Source organism: Drosophila pseudoobscura, chromosome X, assembly GCF_009870125.1.
Source record: "Drosophila pseudoobscura strain MV-25-SWS-2005 chromosome X, UCI_Dpse_MV25, whole genome shotgun sequence".
Lineage (NCBI taxonomy): Eukaryota > Metazoa > Arthropoda > Insecta > Diptera > Drosophilidae > Drosophila > Drosophila pseudoobscura.
Genome location: NC_046683.1, coordinates 51,154,832 through 51,176,663, shown reverse-complemented (window position 1 = coordinate 51,176,663; position 21,832 = coordinate 51,154,832). Strand labels below are relative to the sequence as shown.

Genomic DNA, 21,832 nt, shown 5'->3' with positions numbered 1-21,832 from the left:
GCCCACCAGTGACCTCCACCCTGAAGACCAATACTCTCAGACATACACGCCTCGGACAATATGTGTGGAAAGTTGATAGCTGGGAAAAGGCTGTGTGTGGTGTGGGAGCAGGCTTGATAGGAGCCGTGTGGAAACTTTTCTGCAACACTGTGTGGCGGGTGGGCATTACAAGTGGAGGCTGGGGCCCAAGGTCGGCGGGTGGCTGGACGTACGGTAATCGGCTTGTTTAATTAGCTCTCTAAGCCGCACCTGGATGGGCATTAGCGGGTCTGTCGGAATAAGATTCTCTGATTGAAAGTGTCCTGGTCGCGGCTTGCCACAAAAGCGACAACTAATTGCCACATAATCAACAACAGACCCACCAGCAGTGCCACCAGCCGCGAAGTAACCGCAACAACGAGTGACAACTATTGGGGGAGTACACTGAGAGAAAATGAAATCAATTCTTACTTATAATCTTTTCTCAATACAAATACAAATGCTTCCCTTGATGGTCTAGTTGCCATGACGTTCACAATTTTGGTACATTTTTGGCCAAGTATACGATGGGATAGGGTGATGGGGGAGATGGGGCGGAGATGTAGGAGGCCCTGCCCATCCGATTTTGAGCACTTGCGCTTTTTACCAACTCAATTTACGCTAATTACTGCCTTTCGCTTCAGCGATAACTGCTGTTAGCCGCCCCCCCGCTACTTCCATAACCCATAACCCTCCCTGGGGAGCAGGGAGCAGGGAGCAGGGATACGGGATCTGGGATCTGTTATCTCTGGTTTTTGGAAAACGGAACGAGCCGGAGCGGGAGCGGGAACGGCCAGACCAGCACCCGTCGCCCATCTGCGGCAAATTTCCATACGCCACGAGAATTTATATTGTCATTAGCTCTTTTTATGCAAACTTCTTTCCGCTCGCTGAGTGTATTTTATTGAAATTTCTGCCTGCTGGCCACATTACTGAATTCGCCGTTGAAAGAAACAAAGAGAACAAGAGAATGATTTTCAAATTAAATATATTTTCAGTGCATGCGCGCTCTTCGCTTAAGCTGCCTGCCGGCTCTCTTTGGCACTGACCTAAAGGCGGCCGCTTCGCGTGGGCTAGTGTCTGAGGCAGTGATAAGGTGAGTGTTTATGATTGTTAAGATATTTCTGGTGGTTTGAGCTTTGAGGGAACTAGCTTTACGATGGATATTTCCATCGCCATTACTCCATCGTTTTCCCATTTTCCTTTTCTCACCTTCCAATTCTGTTCATTATTTTCCGATTCCGATTAGTCGCGTCTATAAGGCGTATCTTAAGTGCTTACCATAAACATTAATTTACCCCTTAAGTGGGTATGTCATTAAGTCAATTTTTATTAAGCGCCAAGCTATAATTATACCCCATTAGGTCTTTCTACCTGTCTCCACTAATATATTTATTACCGATTCGTAAAACTATTTCAAACATTTTATTGCTAGACCTTTAATGTTAGACCTTGAAAGAGAGCATTTACAATCTAAATATAAAGAGAACACACAAAAGCAAAAGAGAGGAAAAGGAAGCCATGGGGCATTTATTAAAGGTGAGGACATGTTGCTTCACTCTCATTTTTCTTTTTTTTTTTATTCGAGAGAATGATCAAATTTATGAAAGATTACAAAACGAAACTCGAAAGGATTGCGCACACAACAGTTGAAAGGGGACAAAGAGGAGCCGAAGGGGGAGCAGAAAGAGGAGCCGAAGGAGGAGCAGAAAGAGGAGCAGAAAGAGGAGCCGAAGGAGGAACCGAAGGAGGAACCGAAGGAGCCGAAGGAGGAGCAGAAAGAGGAGAAAAAAGAGGAGCAGAAGGAGGAGTAGAAAGAGGAACGGAAGGAGGAGCAGAAAGAGGAACAAGAAGCTTTCAAAAATTTGACCTTAGAAGGGCTGGGTGCGCACACTGTCGGCTGATTTGAAAGATGATCTGATTGCTATATGTCCGTCTGTTTATTTTAAACTATTCTTTGAGTTATTTTATGACTACATTGGTCGCAATCTGGCGTGTCTATATAACAAGTTGTTTCAAAAAGAACTTCTTTGTTTTGTAAGATAATCACCCCAAATTGGACCACTATGGGTACCATATAGCTGCCACATTATAACATATGTTCGCACTAGCTGATAAAAACAAATATGCTTGATCCATCAAAAACAAAAAACCCAACTAGTCTGGGCGAGTTTTCGATGTTTTCAGCACAGCTAATACGGCAGTGTGCACACTTTTGGTTTGTTCTTTGTTTTTTGTGAGCTTCTAAATCATTTTTCTTCTCCGCCTTCGGCTACAGTACGAGAGCGGGCGGCCGAAGAGTGGAAACGTTACACCTTGCATGAATACACCTTTGAAATATGCTTAGAATGGCAACAAAAGAGAGGCCCCCTCCTCATAGAAACATAAGAGAGGCACTTTACCAGGCAACGAAAGAGAGTGCGGGCCTCACCGGGCGGCGAGCTCGGCAAGAGCTCGGCTCAGTGTTGGCGCTTCGGCATGCCCACTACCAGCCACCCACACGAAGCGGAGCCGAGGCATCTGCTCGGTGCTTTTGATAAAGGCTCGTGTGCGCTCGGTCGCCCCTCCTTCGGCTGGCCGCTGCTGTCGCATTCTTCTGCCTGCTGCTGCTGCTTGGGCCTCCGCCACGGACGAGGGCCCCAAATCAGTTTCAGTTTTAGCGCGACATTCAACGTAGTACGCGGGCGAAGGCGGCGCCCCACAACGCGATAATTATTGAGAATCACGAACCCAACTTCAAGACCGAGGAATTCCCCAACGAAAAAGTTTATGAAAATGTAATGCCCAAAAAACGTGAGACGCGAAAGTATCCAACCATCGCCAGATGTGCATATAAGTGTGATTTTTTTTTTTTTTTTTTGTCTTGTCATAAACGTAATTACTTAAAATATCTACAAATATAAAAAATATGAAAGTATATTGAATATATATACATATTTATATAGGACCAGACTTGCGGGACTCATTGTGTGAATGTGTGTGTGTGTGTGTGTGTGTGTCAGAGAAGGAAGGAGCCCAAAATTGGGTCGTAAATTTTGGAAAACGTGTGAAAACGCAGGAAAAGCCTCGTTGCCTCATTGCCTTATTGCCTTATTGCCGGCAGACCCCCCAAACAACAAAAAATTGAATGACCTTTTGTCGCTTTTGTCGCTGTTTTTGTTCCAGTTATTGTGGCTGTTATTTCTGTCGAGCAGTTAAGTTAAAATGCGCTCAGCACGCGAATACTGTGACTTTATGACATCGTCTCAAAAATTATGTACGATTTCGTTTCGAAAGAAAACCAAGAGAGAAACACCCAAAAATTGGTGCGTGTCAGCTGTGGCAGGCGACAAAAGACCAACAGACCAAGAGACCAAGAGACCAAGAGACCGACAATCAACAGAAGGAGAGCCGCAGCCAAACAAATTATAAAAGTGTTAAACGCCCACACAACGACCTCCAGCCCCGCCCCCTTTCTATCCGACCAACACCCCTCTCATTAGCATGCAGCAAATTAAGTTGTTTTATATTTAGCCAAAAGAAAGAGACGGAGAGCCGGAGAAGCCCCCCAAAACACTCGAAAAAGAACCCAAATATAAATTAACAAATTGGAACAACAAGAAAAACAAGAACCAAAACCAAATCTTTGATCTGTTGGCTCCCCGCCCCCCACCCAGAAAAACACGAAAAGCGCGCGTCAAAACAGAAATTGGTGGCCGTCCCAAATAGTATATCGAACATTAATATATGTATTTTCCCCCCGTGTAATACAATATTTGCCCAACAGAAACGAAAAAAGAATGTGACAAAAATTAATAGAAAACACATAAAATATTAAGGCAATGCACAGTGAGAAAAACTATAGTGATTGTCTGGCAGTGCCCAGACATACAATATACAGTGATTTAAATGAATGCAAAAGCTCTCAAGACTAGAACTTTAGCCGAGTGAAAAGAGTGACTAATGAGCTCAACAGATCCTTGCTCCTCCCTTTATTTTCGTGCCTCTCAAATAAGGTATGGGCTCTCCGCCTTGATACTTGATTGTTTTTTTCTCTGTGCTTAAAAGTGAGCAACGGAAATGGAGGGAAACTTATGTTCTTGCGGGGCTGGAGGTCTGGTGCTGGTGTCTGCCTCTGATGCTGTTTGCCGAGCACACTGCGTATGCGCAATGCGCCAAATGGAAGAACTACAATATTTGTATTCAAAATATCTTCGTGTCTGCCTTTCTAAAGAAAATGAACTTTTGTTTCGACTGGCAAAAAAGGAAAAACTTTCGCTGGTAAAGTTTTCCCCCCCACACACAGTCGGCTGTTGCAGGAAAAACACTTGAGGCAAGGCGAATGAAAATAAGAACAGTGGAAATTGTCAAGTGTCAAGTGCTTTCAAGGCCTTCTTCTTTATCTGTTTGTTTCACAGAAATGCTGAGAAAGTCCTAAGACTGTAATGGGATTTATGTCTTGATAAAAACTTGTTTATAAAGCAGCTGCTTTTTGCTTTCATGGTGGGATTGGATTGGCGTGGCTCAAGGCGGAATCAATGATCAACGAATTCATTTGGATACTGTTTGTCTTAACTCGTTTCTTCAGCCCATTTTGCACATTTGTGGAACAGGAAACCGCATTGAGATTTAGTTGTATCTGTATTTGGATCTCTGATTATTTGCGCCACCTTTGCTATAAATATTGTTTAAGTTTTGCCCCAAAAACCAAACAAAATAACCCGACGCAAACATTTCTCGATGAAATATTCATACCCAAGGAATTTACTGCCACACAATGGGGAAAACAGGAGGAGAGCAGAGGGAATAAGAGCAGAGGGAATGCTATGGGTGAACCCGGAACTTAAGTTGCTTCCTAATCACAGATACTAAGCATTAGAGCAGACACACATACACATACACACTCACACACTGCCTCAAGGACGAGGGCAACAAAGTGCAGACGTTTACAATTAAAGAGAGAGAGGGACACCAGAGGATGCTCGACTTCAGCTCCTGCCTGGAAGCCTAGGGCAGCATTTAGCACACAGAAGAGAGACGGGTGGAAGAAAGAGATAGAGCTATACCAGTTGGATAGAGAAGGGGATAACAAGAGACTGCAGCAGTTGAGTGCGTTAACACTTTTAAGAGACATTGCTGACGTTGCTGGGGAGTCTGGAAATGTGCCTCAACTTCTGTCTTGGAAACCTGCCACTCCTTCACCACCCCTCACCCCTCACCCCTCACCCCACTCTAATTCCATTACGGAAGCAACAGTGACAAGTGGCTGGGGTCCTCGGCCAAGGGCCCGGAGACCAGGACACCAGGACATCAGGAGACCAGGAGACAATCTGTCAGCAGCAGCAACTCCTGATTGAAGCCACACAGGAGATGGCCCTGGCATGGGATTCCACAGGATCTAGAAATTGGACTTTTACCTCTGCTTGCTCCCCCGCTCATTAGTTTCCCCCCTACCCCCTCCCCTACTCTTCAGAGGGGAAGTTTGCAATTAATTAAGTTTTAATTAATTTCCAACAGCCGACGAAGTGGCGCCAGCGGAAAAAGTGTACTGCTGGAAAAAGAATTTTTCCCAGAGGCGTGTGAAAAAGGCGATTCCTCAGCAAATGTTTAACAAATTAGAAGCCAGGGAAATGGTAAAGTTAAACTAAAGTTTTTCCCGTTTTTCCCAGCTACCGGGGGGCGGGCATGGGAATTGGGGGACAGCAAATTGATTGATGCCAAAGTGGTTGGCCCGCTGGATGGATGGATAGATGGATGGACGGATGGATGGATGGAGGTGGGCGTCCAGAAATAGCCAGAGACATAGGTAGAGGCGTGACAGGATATGGCTTGCTGTTGTACATTTTCCCATTTTCCCATTACCCTCTTTTCTTATTCGAGAGCCTCATAATTTTGTCGGAATTTATTTTCGGACCCCCAAAAGCCCAAACAAGGATACATGCGATCTGGACTCATGAAATATGCAGCGGACATGACATGAACCCCGAAACCAATTCCAGTTTATGCATTAAAAATTATGAATTCTATGATGGAAAAAACTTTACTATTTTCCCATTTTTTAGGGTTGAGTCGTAGGCGTTGACCCCGGCCAACCTGCTGTCTAATTTGTAGTGTAAACTTTGGAGCCCAAGGGAGAGCTTGGTGTGGGAAAAGTAGGTGAAGGTGATAGGAAAATTCCTGCAGCTGGCAGAGTACTCAGAGACTGCATTACATCCTTATAGCCACCAAAGCCCATGTCAGCGATAGAAGAATGGGGCATTAATCTCCCACCCTTCAGCCTGCCACTCTAATCTGCCACTCTGCCACTCAATTTTCATTTAATTTTGACACTCTCCTTAGGATGATTTGCCGTCTGAATTGGTCGCAAAATCAACCTGAATAAACACAGACGGAGTCTAAGAAATGCCATACGTTTTCGGGGCCAGAATCTTTCATATATATATATATATGTATGTGTGTATATGGTACATACATATAAAGTCCCTGTAACAAAGATTACAACCTACTCATCAGCCATTCAATCGATAATTGTTGCTTTTGGTTTAGTTTTTGTGGCCTTAAGACGATTTTCCAGGCTTCCTTGAAACAGGAAATTGCATTTCCTGCCCAGAGTTATGTAAGAGCTTTCGTTTTGCAACAAAAGAGGCTGCACATACGATCAGAATCTGGCTTATCAAAACAAATTTAATCAATTTATGTTCCCATAACATGGGAAAATCCCCAGTTAAGGCTCAATGAAAGTCCATTTTTGGGTGGGTTCCAGGCTAAAAAGGAAAAAACGAAAATTCCGGTCAGGCAAATGCGAAATGTAGGGGGAAACAAACAAACAAAAAAATAGTATTCCGGCCTAGGACCGGGGCTGTCCCAGCGAAAAACGAAAAGAGCAAACACAATTGCAACATCAACAGCAACAAGGACACGGGGCATGGCAACGGCAACGGCAGCGGCAGCGGCAGCAAGGACAATACTGCAACAAAAAGTTCAACAAACGAACGTTAAAGGATTAAATTGTCTGCCATTGATATTAAGTGTTTTAAATGTCATTGCAAGTGTTTAATTCATGAGCGAGAAGAAGAGAAAAAAACGAGAGGGACAGAGAGGGAGAAACAGAGGGGCAGATAGGGCCACGCGAAAGAGACAATGCGAGCGTATCGCGGGCTTGTTGTGTGCGAAAAATAGGAATAAAACCCAATATATTGTCGTATCTTCCCCAGAGATTGCCATAGATCAAAACCTGAACAGAAACACAACGAAAGTGCGAATTGATAGCACCACCGAGCAGACCTGATAAAGCGGAATAGAAGAGGAGGCCAGAGCCACAGACTTGAAAGAGAAGAAACATAAAAGGGTCATCGCAAAATGCTGACCCTGTGGACGGCGCTCTTCTGCTGCCTAACGGGTAAGTTGATCTCTCCAAGCACTTTACTTATTTATGAACAAGATTATTAAAAGTATTTAATGCTAAGTTTAAAATGATTTTAACGAGCTCCGACCACTAGATGGTTTCACAATCGCGGATGATGCGGGTTCTGGGAGGTCTGGAGCGTTGCCTTTCGTGTCGTCCCTTCGCCTATGGGAAATTTATACAGCGTAGCGTGGCACCGTTCGACGAATCAGAGTAAATTAAATCGAACGTGCTTAAGGATACTGCGAATACAATTTAAGTTAATTGAAACTGAGATTTCTTTAGGATTACTCTAAGAACAAGGCCTACTCGTGCGCTCGTGCACAAGCCACATCCACCTTTCTGCTGTTGTTCTGCTCGCTTTTGGAGGTGGGATTGGGGAATGGCATAGGTAAAGCGCTCCTCCGTACCTATCCCATATCCTGTTTAAGCATGCATAAGATTATCAGCGATATATGTGTGGGCGTACAGAGGGTATGTTGCCGCAAATCACCCTCCTCAAGGTTATTATTGTTGCTGGCTGGCACAGCGATGAATCCTTTTAAAAACATTTGTGGTTCAGGCTGCGAAAATCCTGATTTATGTTTCTGCCTGCTGCGTTGTCCTTGCAGTCAGTCCTCCTGCTCTGCTCTGCTCTGTTCTGTTCGCAGCAGGAGCAGTAGGGGAGAGGGGGCGAGGGGGAGAAGGAGACTGGAGAGAAAGGAGCCAAAGCAAACAAATGCGGTCGCTGGCTGGCTCGCTTGGGGTCGCCTTTGGGGCATATCGCATAACAGCGGCGGCAGCTCCAATGAGGAATGTGCCCGGCCAGGGGTTGACAGGCCGAGGGTCGTGTCGTGTCACTGCACTTTAAATTTTAAACGGAGCCAAAGCCCAGCACAATACAGCCCACAAATTGCTCTCTACACATAATTATGCATAATTGAAAAGTGTAATTATGGCCGGGACTGGCACTGGCACTGGCACTGGGAGTGGAACTAGAACTGGAACTGGGACCTACTCTCTCTTTCTCTCCTTCTGTGACTTTATGAGCCGCAAACTGTAAGCTCAATCAAGCGAGCCCGCAACAGGCAAAGGAACACAGATCTTGGGGAACCAGACACCGCACCACCGCCCACCCAGCAACCCACTCAAGCGCAATGTTTATGACTCGCAAGTCCTTTTAATTGCCACCGCCTGCTGCAGGCTTGAGTGGAAGCCAAGACCGAAGAAAGAGAGCCAGGCAGGAGTCCAAGAAACAGCGCCGTGGAGGCAATGAGGCCAAGGTAGGGGTAATGCCCTGCCACAGACAGACTTGCTCGAAGGAGTATCTGCAAGGAATTGCCTTGCCCAGTTTACTCGCCTGCAAAATGGCAAAAGAGAACGAATTTTCATTGTCAGAAATAGGCATATCCCCCCCCTCCAATACTCTGAATAATAAACGTCACTTCCTATATTAATTAAATTGCATTCATGAATCCTCAAATTTGTATTAAAAACAGCAATCAACTTTGTACGACTATCTACCCTCAATTAACTATACGATTAATACAATTAATTATCGATATCTCACGCAAATTATCAGATATGCATTTAATGCTAGTAGATTTCATTATAACGATTGCTTCTATACTCTTTTCCAATTTCCAAATGAAAAGGATTGTTCTCATTCAATAGACTATAACTCATCCTTTGATTACAGAAAACTTGCATATACTCGTATGTATCTATCGTCAAGTTTTTCACTCTGCAAAGAAGTTTGGTAATTTTCATAAGAACTTGTCCCTTCTGCTGCCTAGGAGGTCTGCAAATAATTTACAGCATTCACGGCGATAAATTATCGGTGAGGTAATCAACGCTTTCTGTGTAAGCAAAAACGCTATCGAACGTGGGCTACACTGACTTTCAGCTTGTCCTTTCCTTTCTCACTCTCTGGCTGCCATTACACAGAGAGAAACAATTTGTCTTCAGGCCATACAACGAGTGATAAGTCACATTTCAAGAAAATTTTTCGGGCAGCCTATTTTCCATACTTCACTTATTTCAAACCCCAATATTTTACCATTATATACCTAAACACTTGTGTTCCTCTTCTCTCAGTGCAGCCTATTCCAGTGTCCTTTGGTTCTGTGTGTGTGTGTGTGTGTTTTCCTGCCTGCCAGTGCTGCCATGTGTTTTTATTGCATTAATTTTTATGGTCGCTTACTTTTGTTGTTCTTTGTTTCAGGTTGTATTTTGCTGTAGTTGTTGTTGTTGTTGTTGTTGCTGCTGTTGCTGTTGTTTCTCATTCTCGCACAATTGTTGTATTTGTTGTTGTTGGCGCTGGCACTGCTGCTGGCGTTACCGTTGACTGCTTTTGTTTTACTTTGCTGCTGCGTATGCCCCAAAGTAATAAAGCGAATTGGTTTTCTTCAAATAATTTCCATTTTAAATCCAGTTGGCAAATCCAGCACAGTGCCATCCCCATCTCCACGCCCCACGCCCCATGCCCGCGCCCCCGTCCGTCGCTTTTGGGGATTGTTGTTCTTAGTTTTTTTGTTGTTGTGGGCGCTAAGGAAAAGTGGCTTCATTTTCCCGCATAAAATTGTTGCCAGAGAGTTGTGGGCCCCGAGATTTGTTGTCGTTTGCCTAAAAGTGGCATGTGGCATGGGGAATAGGGGGCATGGGCCAAGTGCGGCATTTGCAATTGTTTCTTTTACGCTTATCCTTTGCCTCAGCCTCAGCCTCAGTCTCAGCCTTAGCTTTTCTTCTCCTTATACTTATACTGAGTGATTTCCTGTCCCTCTGCTTGTACTGCTTGATTTCCTCCCCTCCTGCCTAGGCTCCGTGGTTCCTTTCTTGATTTCCTTCCTTCCTCTCTTCTTATTACGCTTGATTTGCTTAGCTGGTGGGGATCCTGGAGCCAGGCTCCTGGCCGACTGTCACTTGTCAAAGTAGGCCTCAAAATTTAATTGAAATTTAGTGTAAACACAATGACAGGCAGTCGATTATCCTGCTTTCGAGATCTCCCTGCCGCTGAATCCTCTCTTTGTTGCTCCGGCTTCCACTTCCTGTTCGAAGCACATCGCCCTGGTATATATTTCCCGGTCTAAATCCTTTTGCGCGCAAATCCTGTCAACTTTTGGCCTGACTTTCCAATTTGCCAGCGTTTCGCCCCTTGTATATGTCAAAAAAATTGGGAGCCCGCTTGCCTCCTGTCCGCCTCTCGCCTCTCGCCGCTCGCCGCCCGCCTCTCGCCGCCCGCCTCTCGCCGCTCGCCTCTCGCCGCCCGCCTCTCGCTTCCTTGCAACAAAACATTTCACACGTGTCACTGAGCATGGAGTTGTTGCCTGTCAAGATGCCACAACCCTAGAATCCCCATATACACCTCTCCCCCTCCGCCTTCCCGATAACCCTGCTGCTGCCAAGACAACCAGCAACAACAGCGCAGTGTTGCCAACGCTGCATTAACAGACACACACACACCACACTACCGCCACCATCCATACCTCATTCCCCCCACAATTTGTTTGCCTATTTGCTTTGTGCATATGGAATTGAAATGGCAAACAGGAACGGGTCTGAAGTGGGGCAGAGAGAGCGAAAGAAAAATTACGTTGACACAGTGAAACACGCATACACACACACACACACGCCCGCCCCCTCCCACACACACACACACACACACTAGTGCCATCAGCGATTGGCCCTAAGCAGCCTCATCATTTCGCTCTGCCCCCCTTTTGGGCTGTCTGTCCCCCTCACACTCTGATGAGTGCAGCAACAGTTTAATGCAATCATTCGTTGTCTCTCTTCGGCGTGATGATTCGCAGGCCATGACCTTTCAACATTGCTTCTGAGCTTTTGCCTTGGAAACGGTGGCCATCTTTTTGCCGGAAGACACTCTAAATGGAGCAGGAGGTTAGCTTTTTACAGACTTACCGATCGGACATTTCAATCGCAGTATTAACATAACATATTATAATTTCTGAAGGCCTGGTCTGAAATACCATCAACAGATAGAAAGGCTTGCACAGCCAGTTTGCAGTGCGAAACCTGAAGGTTTGGTTCGTTTCCTTTGGAAATGATCCCGCAAGCAGTTGCTCGACTAAGCCTGAAGCTCTGGTTCAAGCAGTGCACCGCTGAGACCTGAACGTATGGTTTCTTTTTCATCAAGCAGTGCCGCTTAAACCTGAAGGTTTTGTCCACTTCCCTTGAATCGCTCTGGCAAGCAGTTGATCCACAAAACATAAATATTTGTGTAATGTGCTAGTGTGTAAAACTCAATCAGGTGTGCAAAGCGATGAGTGTATATGTATGTAAATTTAATAGTTTTAATTTTCTGGACTGGAAACTGTGGTGCTCCCATCCTTCTTTCTTCACATTTGGATTTATCCGTATGTTTTCGTATTTTTAGTCGTAAATTATATTGGAAAGCACACTTAAGCTTTCCTGCCAGCCCACATGCTATGTGGTCTGCCGCAGTACAGCCCTAATCCCGAAAATCAATAGAGTATTAAGTGTGATTAAAACGATTTTTGAATAATTTAAATATTAAATAAAAACAATTTCTAGTATTACACTCAACTGAGATTAAAACGTCTAAAGGGTTTTTAAGCCTTGGAAATCCATTTAATTTAGTTAAAACTTTTTCTGGCTGTAGCAAAAACATTACCGTTCGAAAGTACAGAAGCAACTGTTGAAAAAATGAGAACCCGTTTAAGCGAATAGGCTTAACCTTCGGAAAAAAAACCTCGTGAGGGAAAAAACATTTCCATCTGATATGCAACGTGCGCCAACAATTGGTAATTAACGAGCTGGCCACAAGTTTTTCTTGATGCTGGCAATGCTTTCTCGGGTTCCATCTTCTCCCAAGGGGGGCGCCCGCCCTCGGCATGGCCAAGTCGAATTTGTAATCCGAGGCGTTGATTGCCACTTTTAACCCTTTTTTTGTTGCTGAAAAATTCTTGGACTTCTTGTGTTTCCCTTTTGCGGAATGGGGCAGTTCATTTGAATTGTTTTTGTTGGGCTGCCGTTTGGAACCCTTGTAATAGGGTTGCCTATTTTCAATTTCTCTCTGTTCATTTCTTTATTTTGCTTATCAGAGAACATTCTCCACAAAGGCAAAAAACGAAGACATAACAGTGCAGGGGGGAAAAAATAAGAGCAGAACAAATTGTTTACGGATGTGTTTGTGTCCTTCTGCGGGGCACGATTCTGGGGCAAAGGAAACCCCCAAACCGAAAGAGGATGTAGCAGAAATTCATAACAAACTACATTTCATGGCATTGTGTCTCCTTATTCCCTGCATCGGTGTGTATCTGTGTGTGTTGTGCTGAGGAAATTCACTTGACTTTTGGCTACATTTTTTCCCCCTGGTTGGCAAGGCTAAGGCTTCTTCTTGGTCTCCACGTCCTTCTCCTGGTCTTGTTGTGTCTGAGGGCATAAATAAGCTTTGGGCCAGACTTGCTGCAGTTGTCGCCGCTTGGCTGCCGCTTGACTGCGCTTTGGGCCAACAATGGTCGATGTTGCCAATATCCAAACCTACACATCCTCATATATACCCCCATGTACAGACATACATACATACATGCACACTCGTATGTCTGCTTGTCTTTGGTACTTATTTATGGCTATTTGTCGGTGGAGTTGGCCAACATTCTGATGCCATATTTATACGTATGCAACTTCTTGTGCATATCCCGTAAAAAGCTTACAACTTTAAAGTCCACAGATTTTGCGAATAAACAGGCGAAAGTCACGAAAAGAAAACACACAAATTTCCACAACTTTTCACCGGAAGTTTACGTTAGTGAAGTTAACTTTTCCTTTGGCTGCCACTCTTGAAAGTCCATTTCTTTGGGGAGTTTATAATCTTGGAAACTTAACTTAATATGGTGATTAAACCCAAAGTGTTGAATAAATAACCCATTTTTCAATTGCATTCTACATGTACTCGTGCATCTATATGTGTGTATGTATGTGTAGAATTTATTCATATTTGCATATTTTCTGTCGCCACAGTTCGGAGTTTTCTCAATATTGTTTGAGCCTCTTGTGGCCTTGGCCCGTTCAATGGCCACTCAAGTCAATTGTTGACATAATTGCCCAACGGCAGACAGACTTCTGGGAGAGCAGCTTTTCTGCTCAGCTCTGCTCTGCTCTGCTCTGCTCTGATTTCCTCCCTTTAATCTGGCTCAGTTTTATTATTTCGCTAAATTGATTTTGAATTTAGTTCAATGTTTATGGTCAAATGATTTCATTTTTGTGTCACCAATCGAGCGGGTGGGAGGGCAGGGCGCCCACCCTGGCCAGAGGTGAGGCCTTTACTATCCGGATTGGGGCTTCAATTTTTGCCCTTTGTCTAGCTTATAAATCATTTGTGCGGCGATGCGTAAGCGGACACCCCTAAGAGCCTTAAGACCCCTGCCTCCCCTACCGCCCCCCCCCCCCCCCCCCCCTCGAGGAGGATAAGCTGGAGGCCCAAAAATAAATATGTATGTGAAACGAGGTAAAAATGAAAAGCGATGCCCCGAAAGTAATCCCCAATCGATTTTCCGGGAGGCAAAAAAAAAAAAAAAGATGAGAAGCGAGACTCATTGAATGAGTTTCCGTTCGCTCGCTCGCTCGCTCGTTCGTTCGCCATTTGGCGACTTTGAGGAAGGTTCTGTTCCCTTGTCGATTTGCATATGCTTTCAGGGAACGGGATGGGGCGGTCTGGTCTGGTCTGGTCTGGCCTGGTCTGCTCTGGTCTGGTCTCGTGTATATTGTGGAGTGTAAAGTGTCGGTGAATACGTTATACACATACATTTTTTATTTATTTCATATCCATTAAGTTCAAAGCGAAAGATGTGTCCGGACAGGCGGCAATGGCACCGACAACGGAACCGTCTAATGTATTGGCTTCTACTTTGGTTCGGTTCGGGTCTGGGTTCGGAGTCTGTGGTGCCATCCTCTGGGTAACATTCCGCCCCGTCCTCCCATCCCCATTGATTGCCCCACTGTGCCGGAGCCTGGGCCGTGGCCGGGGCCGGGGCCGGAGCGACGTTGAAATTTCAATTACTCAAGCAAAATGATAAATGAACTTGTAGCCGCAAATTTTTGCCCTGCCTTTTGTCTCGGTTCCCCTCTAACCTGCGCACTCTACTCCCCAACAGCCGCAAACTCCTTTTCTAACCAAAAGCCATTATGGGAACAGCCCACTAAGTGTGTGGGCGTGGCAGAGATGTATATATGCATGTACATATGTGTGGCATGTGCAACTTTAGCTAGTTTCTCGACTATTTGACAGTTTTTCTCACTACCCGGACAGGGACAGTGCCCCACAAAACTTTAGCAACACTAAGCCCAAGCAACGCAACGAAATACATAAACTTTCATAATTAGCATAAAGGGCTATTAACTAAATGCTTTGCATAGAAGACTGCGAGGAGAACATATCCTAAACAGCGATCGTAACAGCGTTCCACTAGGAAATTCCTTCTTTCTAAAGATTAAAACCGTAAGTCGGTCCTCTATTTTCCCCATCTTTCTTCTCGCATTCATGTATTTTTGTAACGCACTGTATGCAGAGGCTTGATTCGCTGGGATGGAGTGAAGCGTGAAGAGCGGAGAGCGAGAAGCGTGGAGCGAAGGAGAGAAGTGCTAAGGCCTTGTGTTTGCACTCAAGTTTATTTTAATAATATTCTTTTGGCTTGGAGCTCGAGCTCGAGAGCTGTCGTGCCTGGTCCCGTTACAGCTACAGTTGCACTTAGTTAGCAGCTGAAATGTGGAAATCGTTTCGGATCTCGCAGAATGTGCATAAATACATGCTCGAGGATTGAGTTAATTAAATAGGACGCCCAGAGCCGTCATGACAACTGGTACTAAAACGACTTCATTAGTGCCAAAACACTCACTCTCTCACTCACTACTGGATTGCTCCACTCACATGCACTCACATCCACTCACAATAACACTCCAAACACGCCCTTGGGTACGCATTCTCGTTCTCCTCCATCGGCAACGGTACAGTGCCTGCAACAACAAAAAGCTTGGCGCTCATCAATAATCAGGTGTTGCTTTGTTCGGTGTTTGCTGCCTAGAATGTCAGCCATGCAGAGACGTGTCCGTCCGCCCAGCATGGCACTGTAAACCCGTATCGACATCTGTTTAATTGCATTTCATTCATTGCTAAGCAGAGAGCTGTACGGCAGTGGCGGGGGGTAAGAGCGCGACACTCGTAAAGGGAGACGAGAGAGTGTCGGTAATGCTGTGAAGTTTTATTTCACTTCAATGCCAGCCGTGGCCGCCCTCCAACCGTGGAATTGAAGGGAAAAGTAAAAGAGAAAAACAAAAAATTAACAACGAGGAATGCTGGGGCATTTGTTTCATCTGCGTTTGTCCAGAGTAAGTACATGAAATGAGCGTTTTGAATTGTATTTACATTGGGCATTATGAGAGTATGAAGTTCCCTCTGCATTTTTCACCTTTAAGCTCGTCAGAAAACCAATATACCCCACGAGCACCGCGCACAAAGAGAATAACAGAGAGGCAAAGCCAAAATGCAATGCCAAGTGGCTGTTTGATGGCGAGCGAGAGCGGGCTGATGGTGTGGGAGACTGAAGTGTGGGCGTCAAGAGTGTGGGGAGCAGAGCAGCAGAGAGTGAGATGCTGGCAGAGCAGAGACAGAGAGGAGCGCCCAAACAATGGCTGCAATGAGCGAAACAAGTGGGAAAAAGAACAACTTAAGCCCTTGGCTTTTGTTAGTTTTTGCTTTCGCATTCATTTCGGGGTAAAATAACGAGCATGAAATGAACAGATTCGTATGCAAAAAGTTCGTGCCACGACAAGCAGTGGGCAATGTATCCTTGGTTAAGTAAATTATAGATAGCTTGCTCTACGAATGTTTATTTATTGCTAACAAGTCGTTATCTTCGACCACTGTGCTGGTTTCACTTTACTGCCACTCCACTCCACTCCACTCTCTTGTTTGTTACTCTCTTTACTTTGTTAAGTACTTGGGGCGGGGGGTGGGAGCGATTCCAATCGCTTTCGCCTCTTTGGCCTGCGGTGCCATCGACGCCGTCGGCGATGGTAAAAATTGAGACGTCACCAACCACCGCCAACGCAGCAAACGGCATGGAATGGCACAAAAAAAAGGAGAGAGCGAGGTGGGGAGCGCAAGTTGAAATGGGAAAAAGAGTAAACTCCGTTAATTGAATTGTGCGCTGCACAGCTTCAATTGCAGGCGGAAAAGGGATGGGTAGATTCCAGCTGTCAAATGGAGAGTGCCAGAGGGGACAAAGAGACAGATCCCATTAGGCGGGGGTGGCAGGGGGGTGGAAGGGGGGCAGGGAGCGCCATTTGGAGCTTACGTTTCGGGTTCTATTTTAAGCGTTTTGGTTTTTGGCACGTTTTTCGTTTTATCTTCCTCTACCACAGATACACACACACACACACGCACACACAACACCCTGCATCCGCTTGACTAAATGTGGAATCCAAAAACATGTTATGTAAACACTTATAACCGCACATCTGCTGCTCCCACTGCTGGCGTTCCCTTTACAGGGGCTTTATTAACACAAATATTAATTTTTGCGGCGCTCCATGTGGCATGTTTGTTTACATTGACGCCACTGTTACGCTATACCCTACCTCAGACACCCTTTCCCCCTGTGCTCTTGAATATCATTAGGGCTCCGCACCGCCTGGGCCACCAGAACAACGCACTTGAATTTGCATGAAACAAAGAGAGTGTCCCCTAAAATTATGTTCCCACCCAACACCCAACAGCATTCGTTAACCTTTGTGCACCCCTATTCAGACCTTGACTATGGCTTCATTTCTGGACACCTCCTTTGAATAACTTAGGTCCAAGAACTTTTGAGGCCTCGTCATGAGGGGAGAGGGCGCGTGCACTGCTGAAGGAAGATGAACTATGTCCATCGTATCATCCCATCCCATTCCATTCCATCTCAAAACTGAGATCTGAGATCTGGGCTATTGCACCTGACCTGTAACCCAGTTCTTCAAGGCTTCACGGTACGGCGCGGAACGGAACCGGGCACGGGAACGGGCACGGGCACCGGCATGGGAGCTGGAAAGTGGATGTGGATGTGCGGACTGATGGGAAGCGAAGCTGCCCCAGAGGCTCAAGCGAATATTCGAGAGACCATTCGGGGTGCATTAACTTTGTGGAAAAGTTTGCGGGCGAACAAGCGAAACTATGGAAACTTTTCCCTTTGCGGTCACATTCTGATCTCAAGCGGAATCAAAGGGTTTGTCTTCAATGCGTGGAAAACTTTGGATATAGTGAAATTCTGCTCTAAACTATTTTCATTCCTGCTCGTAAGAGGATTTTTATAGTTTAAGTTAAGCTTCACTTTGTTTTGCGGTCCGGTCCAAGTGTCATGTGAGGCGGAATCAAATCAAAGGTTTCTTTTTGTCTCTGATTTGAGGATAGTTCACGGAATCTCTTACCGCACAGAGGAATCTTTTTATGGTTTAATTCTACAAGAACCCCATCTTAAAATAGTTTCCCAATCACAAATATTTCACACTTCCTGTAGAGTAATGCCACCTTTTGTTGCTAAAGGAAAACCCAAGCTTGTTGGTTAGAGTATACGAGAACGCCACACCACACCACACTGTGGCCACTGTGGCCACTGTGGTCGAGGATATTATGCTCCAGTGACTGCTGTTGGCATTGCGAAGATGTTGATTCTTGAGAATTGTATTGTGCCAGCATCCGCATCCTGGCGGGCGTCCAGGGAGCGGCGGCGGGAAGCAATACAAACTGCAGCAGCAAGTCGTCTCGGCAGACGGAATGCGGCAATTGCACGCCTCGCTGCTGCCAGTGTGGCCGTATTCCGTTCTCCCACCTCAGCCCAATTTCCCCAACCCATCCGAGAGCTGAGCAAATATTTTCTTAATTAGTTGCTGCCGAGGAAGGTTCTGGCTCGCACAAAAAAAACCCAACAGAAACCATGCAAAGGGAGTGCGGAAACCGGGAGGGAAGGGAGTGCTGCCGACTTGGTCAGTTGTCAAGTGTGAAAAATTGCAGCTCAAATTGTGGTACAAAATGGCTGCGAGCTTTCGTTCAGCGCTCGTTAAAAGTCACGCAGGGGTTTACGAGTTTAAACAACAACGGGACCGGGAAAAATGTTTTTAAATTTATGCGTATGAAAACAGAAATTATATTAATTGCAATTGCAGCGGCAAGGACGGTAGCGGGATGAGGGAGGCGTGAGAAGGGAGTAGGGAGTAGGGATTGCTGTGAGTGTTGAGAAACATGAAAATGCAACAACAGCAACAACAGCGTAATCATCATCAGGGGGTTAGGGGCAGGACGTTGATGTTTGCATCGCAAACAGCAACAAAAAAAAAAAAAAATAAAAATTGCAAACAATTTGCATGTCAAAAGTGCGTCTCGAGTTGGCAACACCCGGAACGGCCATTGCGGATGCCTCCTAGGAGCCACACCGCCCCGCCCCACCCCAGAGCAGAGCTCTGCTCTCTCCTATCACCATACCAAAGCTGCCCCTCCCTATTCCCATGCCAGAGCTACTCCTACACTGAGAGCACTCTCCTCCGGCTCTGGCGCTGGCTCTGGCGCTGGCTCTGGCACTGGCTGTGGCCCTCAACAGCGTTGTTTGGCAAGCAATTGGGGAATTTACTTTTGCTCAGCTCTGGTCGCGCACTCTCCACTCTCTCTCCCTGGAAACTTGCAATCAACATAACAATTATGCGAGAAGCGCGGAGGAGGAGTGGGAGGTATTTGCGGGTGTGGCCATGTCGGATTTTATAGTCAAGAATATTTATAAAATATACTCGTACACACAGAGCGGATTTTGCACCCCACAGCCATATGGCGTTTATGGTGCAGACAAATTTAAAGATCACGCAGCTAATTATGTCGGGATCTAGCAGGCGGACACATGTTCGGGGATGGCACTCGCCCGGGAGAGGGGCATATGGGAGGGAGCATTGTCTGGTCGCCCCGACATTCTGCCGAAATCAGATAAGCAGTGGCAGGGCGCTGCGATTGACAAAGCGTATTTAATGAGCAGACTCCTCCCCGGCCCCGCCCCAGCCCCAGCCGCAGTTGCCACCACCTCCGCCCTCGCTGTGGCACCACCCAAGTGGTGGCACAGGGGCTCCTGCGAAAATCACAAAATCAGTTGGCAAGAAATCACAGCAGACACGGTAGACAACCAGAGGAGGGGTGACACAGAGGAGGGGGGGGGGATGCTCTAGGAAAAACCGCGGCGACAACATCAGCAACAACGAGGCAACAACGACAACGAAAACGACAACGACAACGACGACATCATGCTGGCAATGTCTGTTAGGGGATTGTGTTTTTGGGAAGGAGATTGCTGTGTTCGTGTGCGTGTGTGTGTGTGTGTGTGGCATGTTGGAATGGCAACAAGAAGCAGCTTGTGGCATATGCCACCGATGCGTGTCATCAACTGTCTGTCTGTCTGTTTGTTGCATATCGAGGGGGGGGGGGGGGGGGGGGGGGGAGGGGAAGACACAAACACCGAAATTGTTTAGGCTGCTGCCGCTCCTGCTGCTTAAGGTAGGATAATGACATCAATATGCTTGACGACACTCCACACGGATCTTGGGCGACCTTGAACCTAGCTTTCGAGTGGCGTGGGGAGAAAGAAAAACTGATGTCGTGTGCCAGAGTGAAGTGAGGGAGGGAAAAACCGGTAAGTGCTGATGGGGAAATGTCTTCTATCTATTTATTATCCATCCATACGCAGGAGAGGCCTCATTAGCAGTCTTTACCTCTACCCAATGGGTGGGGGCGGAGGCGAAGCAGAGGGCCCTCTTTCAAGTGGTGTTTCGGTGCCCATGCCCATACCTGGCCAAAAATCTCTAGGGAATTCGGACCATTTACGGTTTTGGCACAACTTCACGGCCAAAGTGTCGGTCAGGGGGAAAGAGTAGTTGAAACACTTGCTGCCTGCCGCCTTCAGAGCCGCAACCGCCAGAGTTTTTCATTAGTGCAAGTGCCGCACAGCTGCATGTCACACGAAGGCACACACTCGCACACACACACACACACACACACAGACACACACACATGGCAGAACGACTCCCAGCACGTTTCAGGCATTGCGGAACGTGCCAAAAAGCATTGCATAAGCGCAGGCGGACAACAAAATCAAAAGAGGAAAAAAGAAGCGCAGAAAATGTTGAGGAGGAAAAACAAAAAAACAAAAAAAGCAAAAAAGCTAAAAAAAAATGAAACGTAAATAGAGAAAAGTCGAGGACAATATTTTTGCAAGGCAAGGCAAACAAATCTGAGCCACAATCTCGCATAGAAAATGGCATTGGAAATGCGTTTAGCAATCATCTCACGACTCGGCAGGCAGTCGACAGGACACTCGCCCGCCTTCCAGTGCATTGCGCATACGCCACGTTCACGTTCACGTTCATGTTGCATTTGTCGGTCTGGTTATGGGCAAGGGGCAAGGGGCAAGGGGCAAGGAGCATGGGGACACGGGCATCGGGCATCGGGCATCGGGCATCGGTCTGCCTGCCAGTCTGCCGGGCGTGTGTTAATAATGCGTGACACAAACTGGAGCTCCAAGTGAGACTCCCTTCGATGTGACATTCGAATTGAGTGGAGACGGCACATTTTAAGTGACAGCTTGCAGCATGCCCCAAGTCGAGTCCGAGACTCCGAGAGTGGAGGAGCTGAGAATTGACTTGAGAACTGTCTTTGTCTGTCACTCTACCCCGTCACGAGTGCCGGGCCGGGGAGAAGGGCACATCACCGAGTCGATTGGAGACTATTTATAAGAACTAAATTACCATCCGATTAACGGGTATGCCCTGGTCGAAACCTTTTCGTAGCACACTTGTCATTGTTTTATTGACACGCCGCACACACTCCGAAAAGGGATAACGGGGAGGGGAGCCCTTAACATTTAAATTGCAGCTTAAAATATTCAAAATAAATGTTTCAAAGTGCCAAAAGGAAGGAAAGTTCTGTTCATTCCCCCCCTACCACCCCTTTTTGCAATCTACGTGTGTGTGTGTGTGTGTGTGAAAATTTCAATTTCCTGCTGCGGTGGCAACACTCTCGCACACACAACCCCCCCAGCATGCCACCAATTTCTGCCAATCAAAAGAAACCCCGCAATCGATGGGCGGACTGAATAAATTCTGGTGTGCAAGGAAATTAAACCAAATTGAAATTGTTTCGCACATAAAATTCCCTTTAAGGCGTTCAAGGACCACCTCGTGTTTGGGCTCGGAGCTGGCGCTGGCTCTGGCGCTGGGGGCCTTAAGCCCTGGGAAAGTTTTAATTTGCAATTGACATTTAGCAAGTACTTGGCTGTCGCTTTCTTAAGCCCGGCTCAAACGCAGCAAAAGGGTGCAGCTGGGGTGCAAAATAGGGTACAAAAATAATTACAAAGTGCAATTATTAGCCTCGGATGCGGATGCGGGATGCGGATCTTAAGAAGACAGCAC

The 21,832-nt window shown here is 46.3% G+C and overlaps 1 protein-coding gene across 4 annotated transcripts in view; it reads left to right on the top strand.

Moving 5' to 3' along the window:
- The first annotated feature begins 2,630 nt into the window (after positions 1 to 2,630).
- Positions 2,631 to 21,832, top strand: part of dpr10 (defective proboscis extension response 10) — a 42,434-nt gene continuing 23,232 nt past the window's right edge. Inside the window, exons 1-2 of one of the 4 annotated variants that reach the window (XM_001353727.4) lie at positions 2,631 to 2,795; positions 7,212 to 7,396. In XM_001353727.4, coding sequence (XP_001353763.4) covers positions 7,357 to 7,396 — 40 coding nt within the window. In that variant the 5' untranslated portion in view covers positions 2,631 to 2,795; positions 7,212 to 7,356. Of the gene's footprint in view, positions 2,796 to 2,875; positions 2,893 to 7,211; positions 7,397 to 15,537; positions 15,746 to 21,832 lie in introns of those variants that run through there. The other 3 variants (XM_015187634.2, XM_015187635.2, XM_033381631.1) reach the window with 3 other exon arrangements.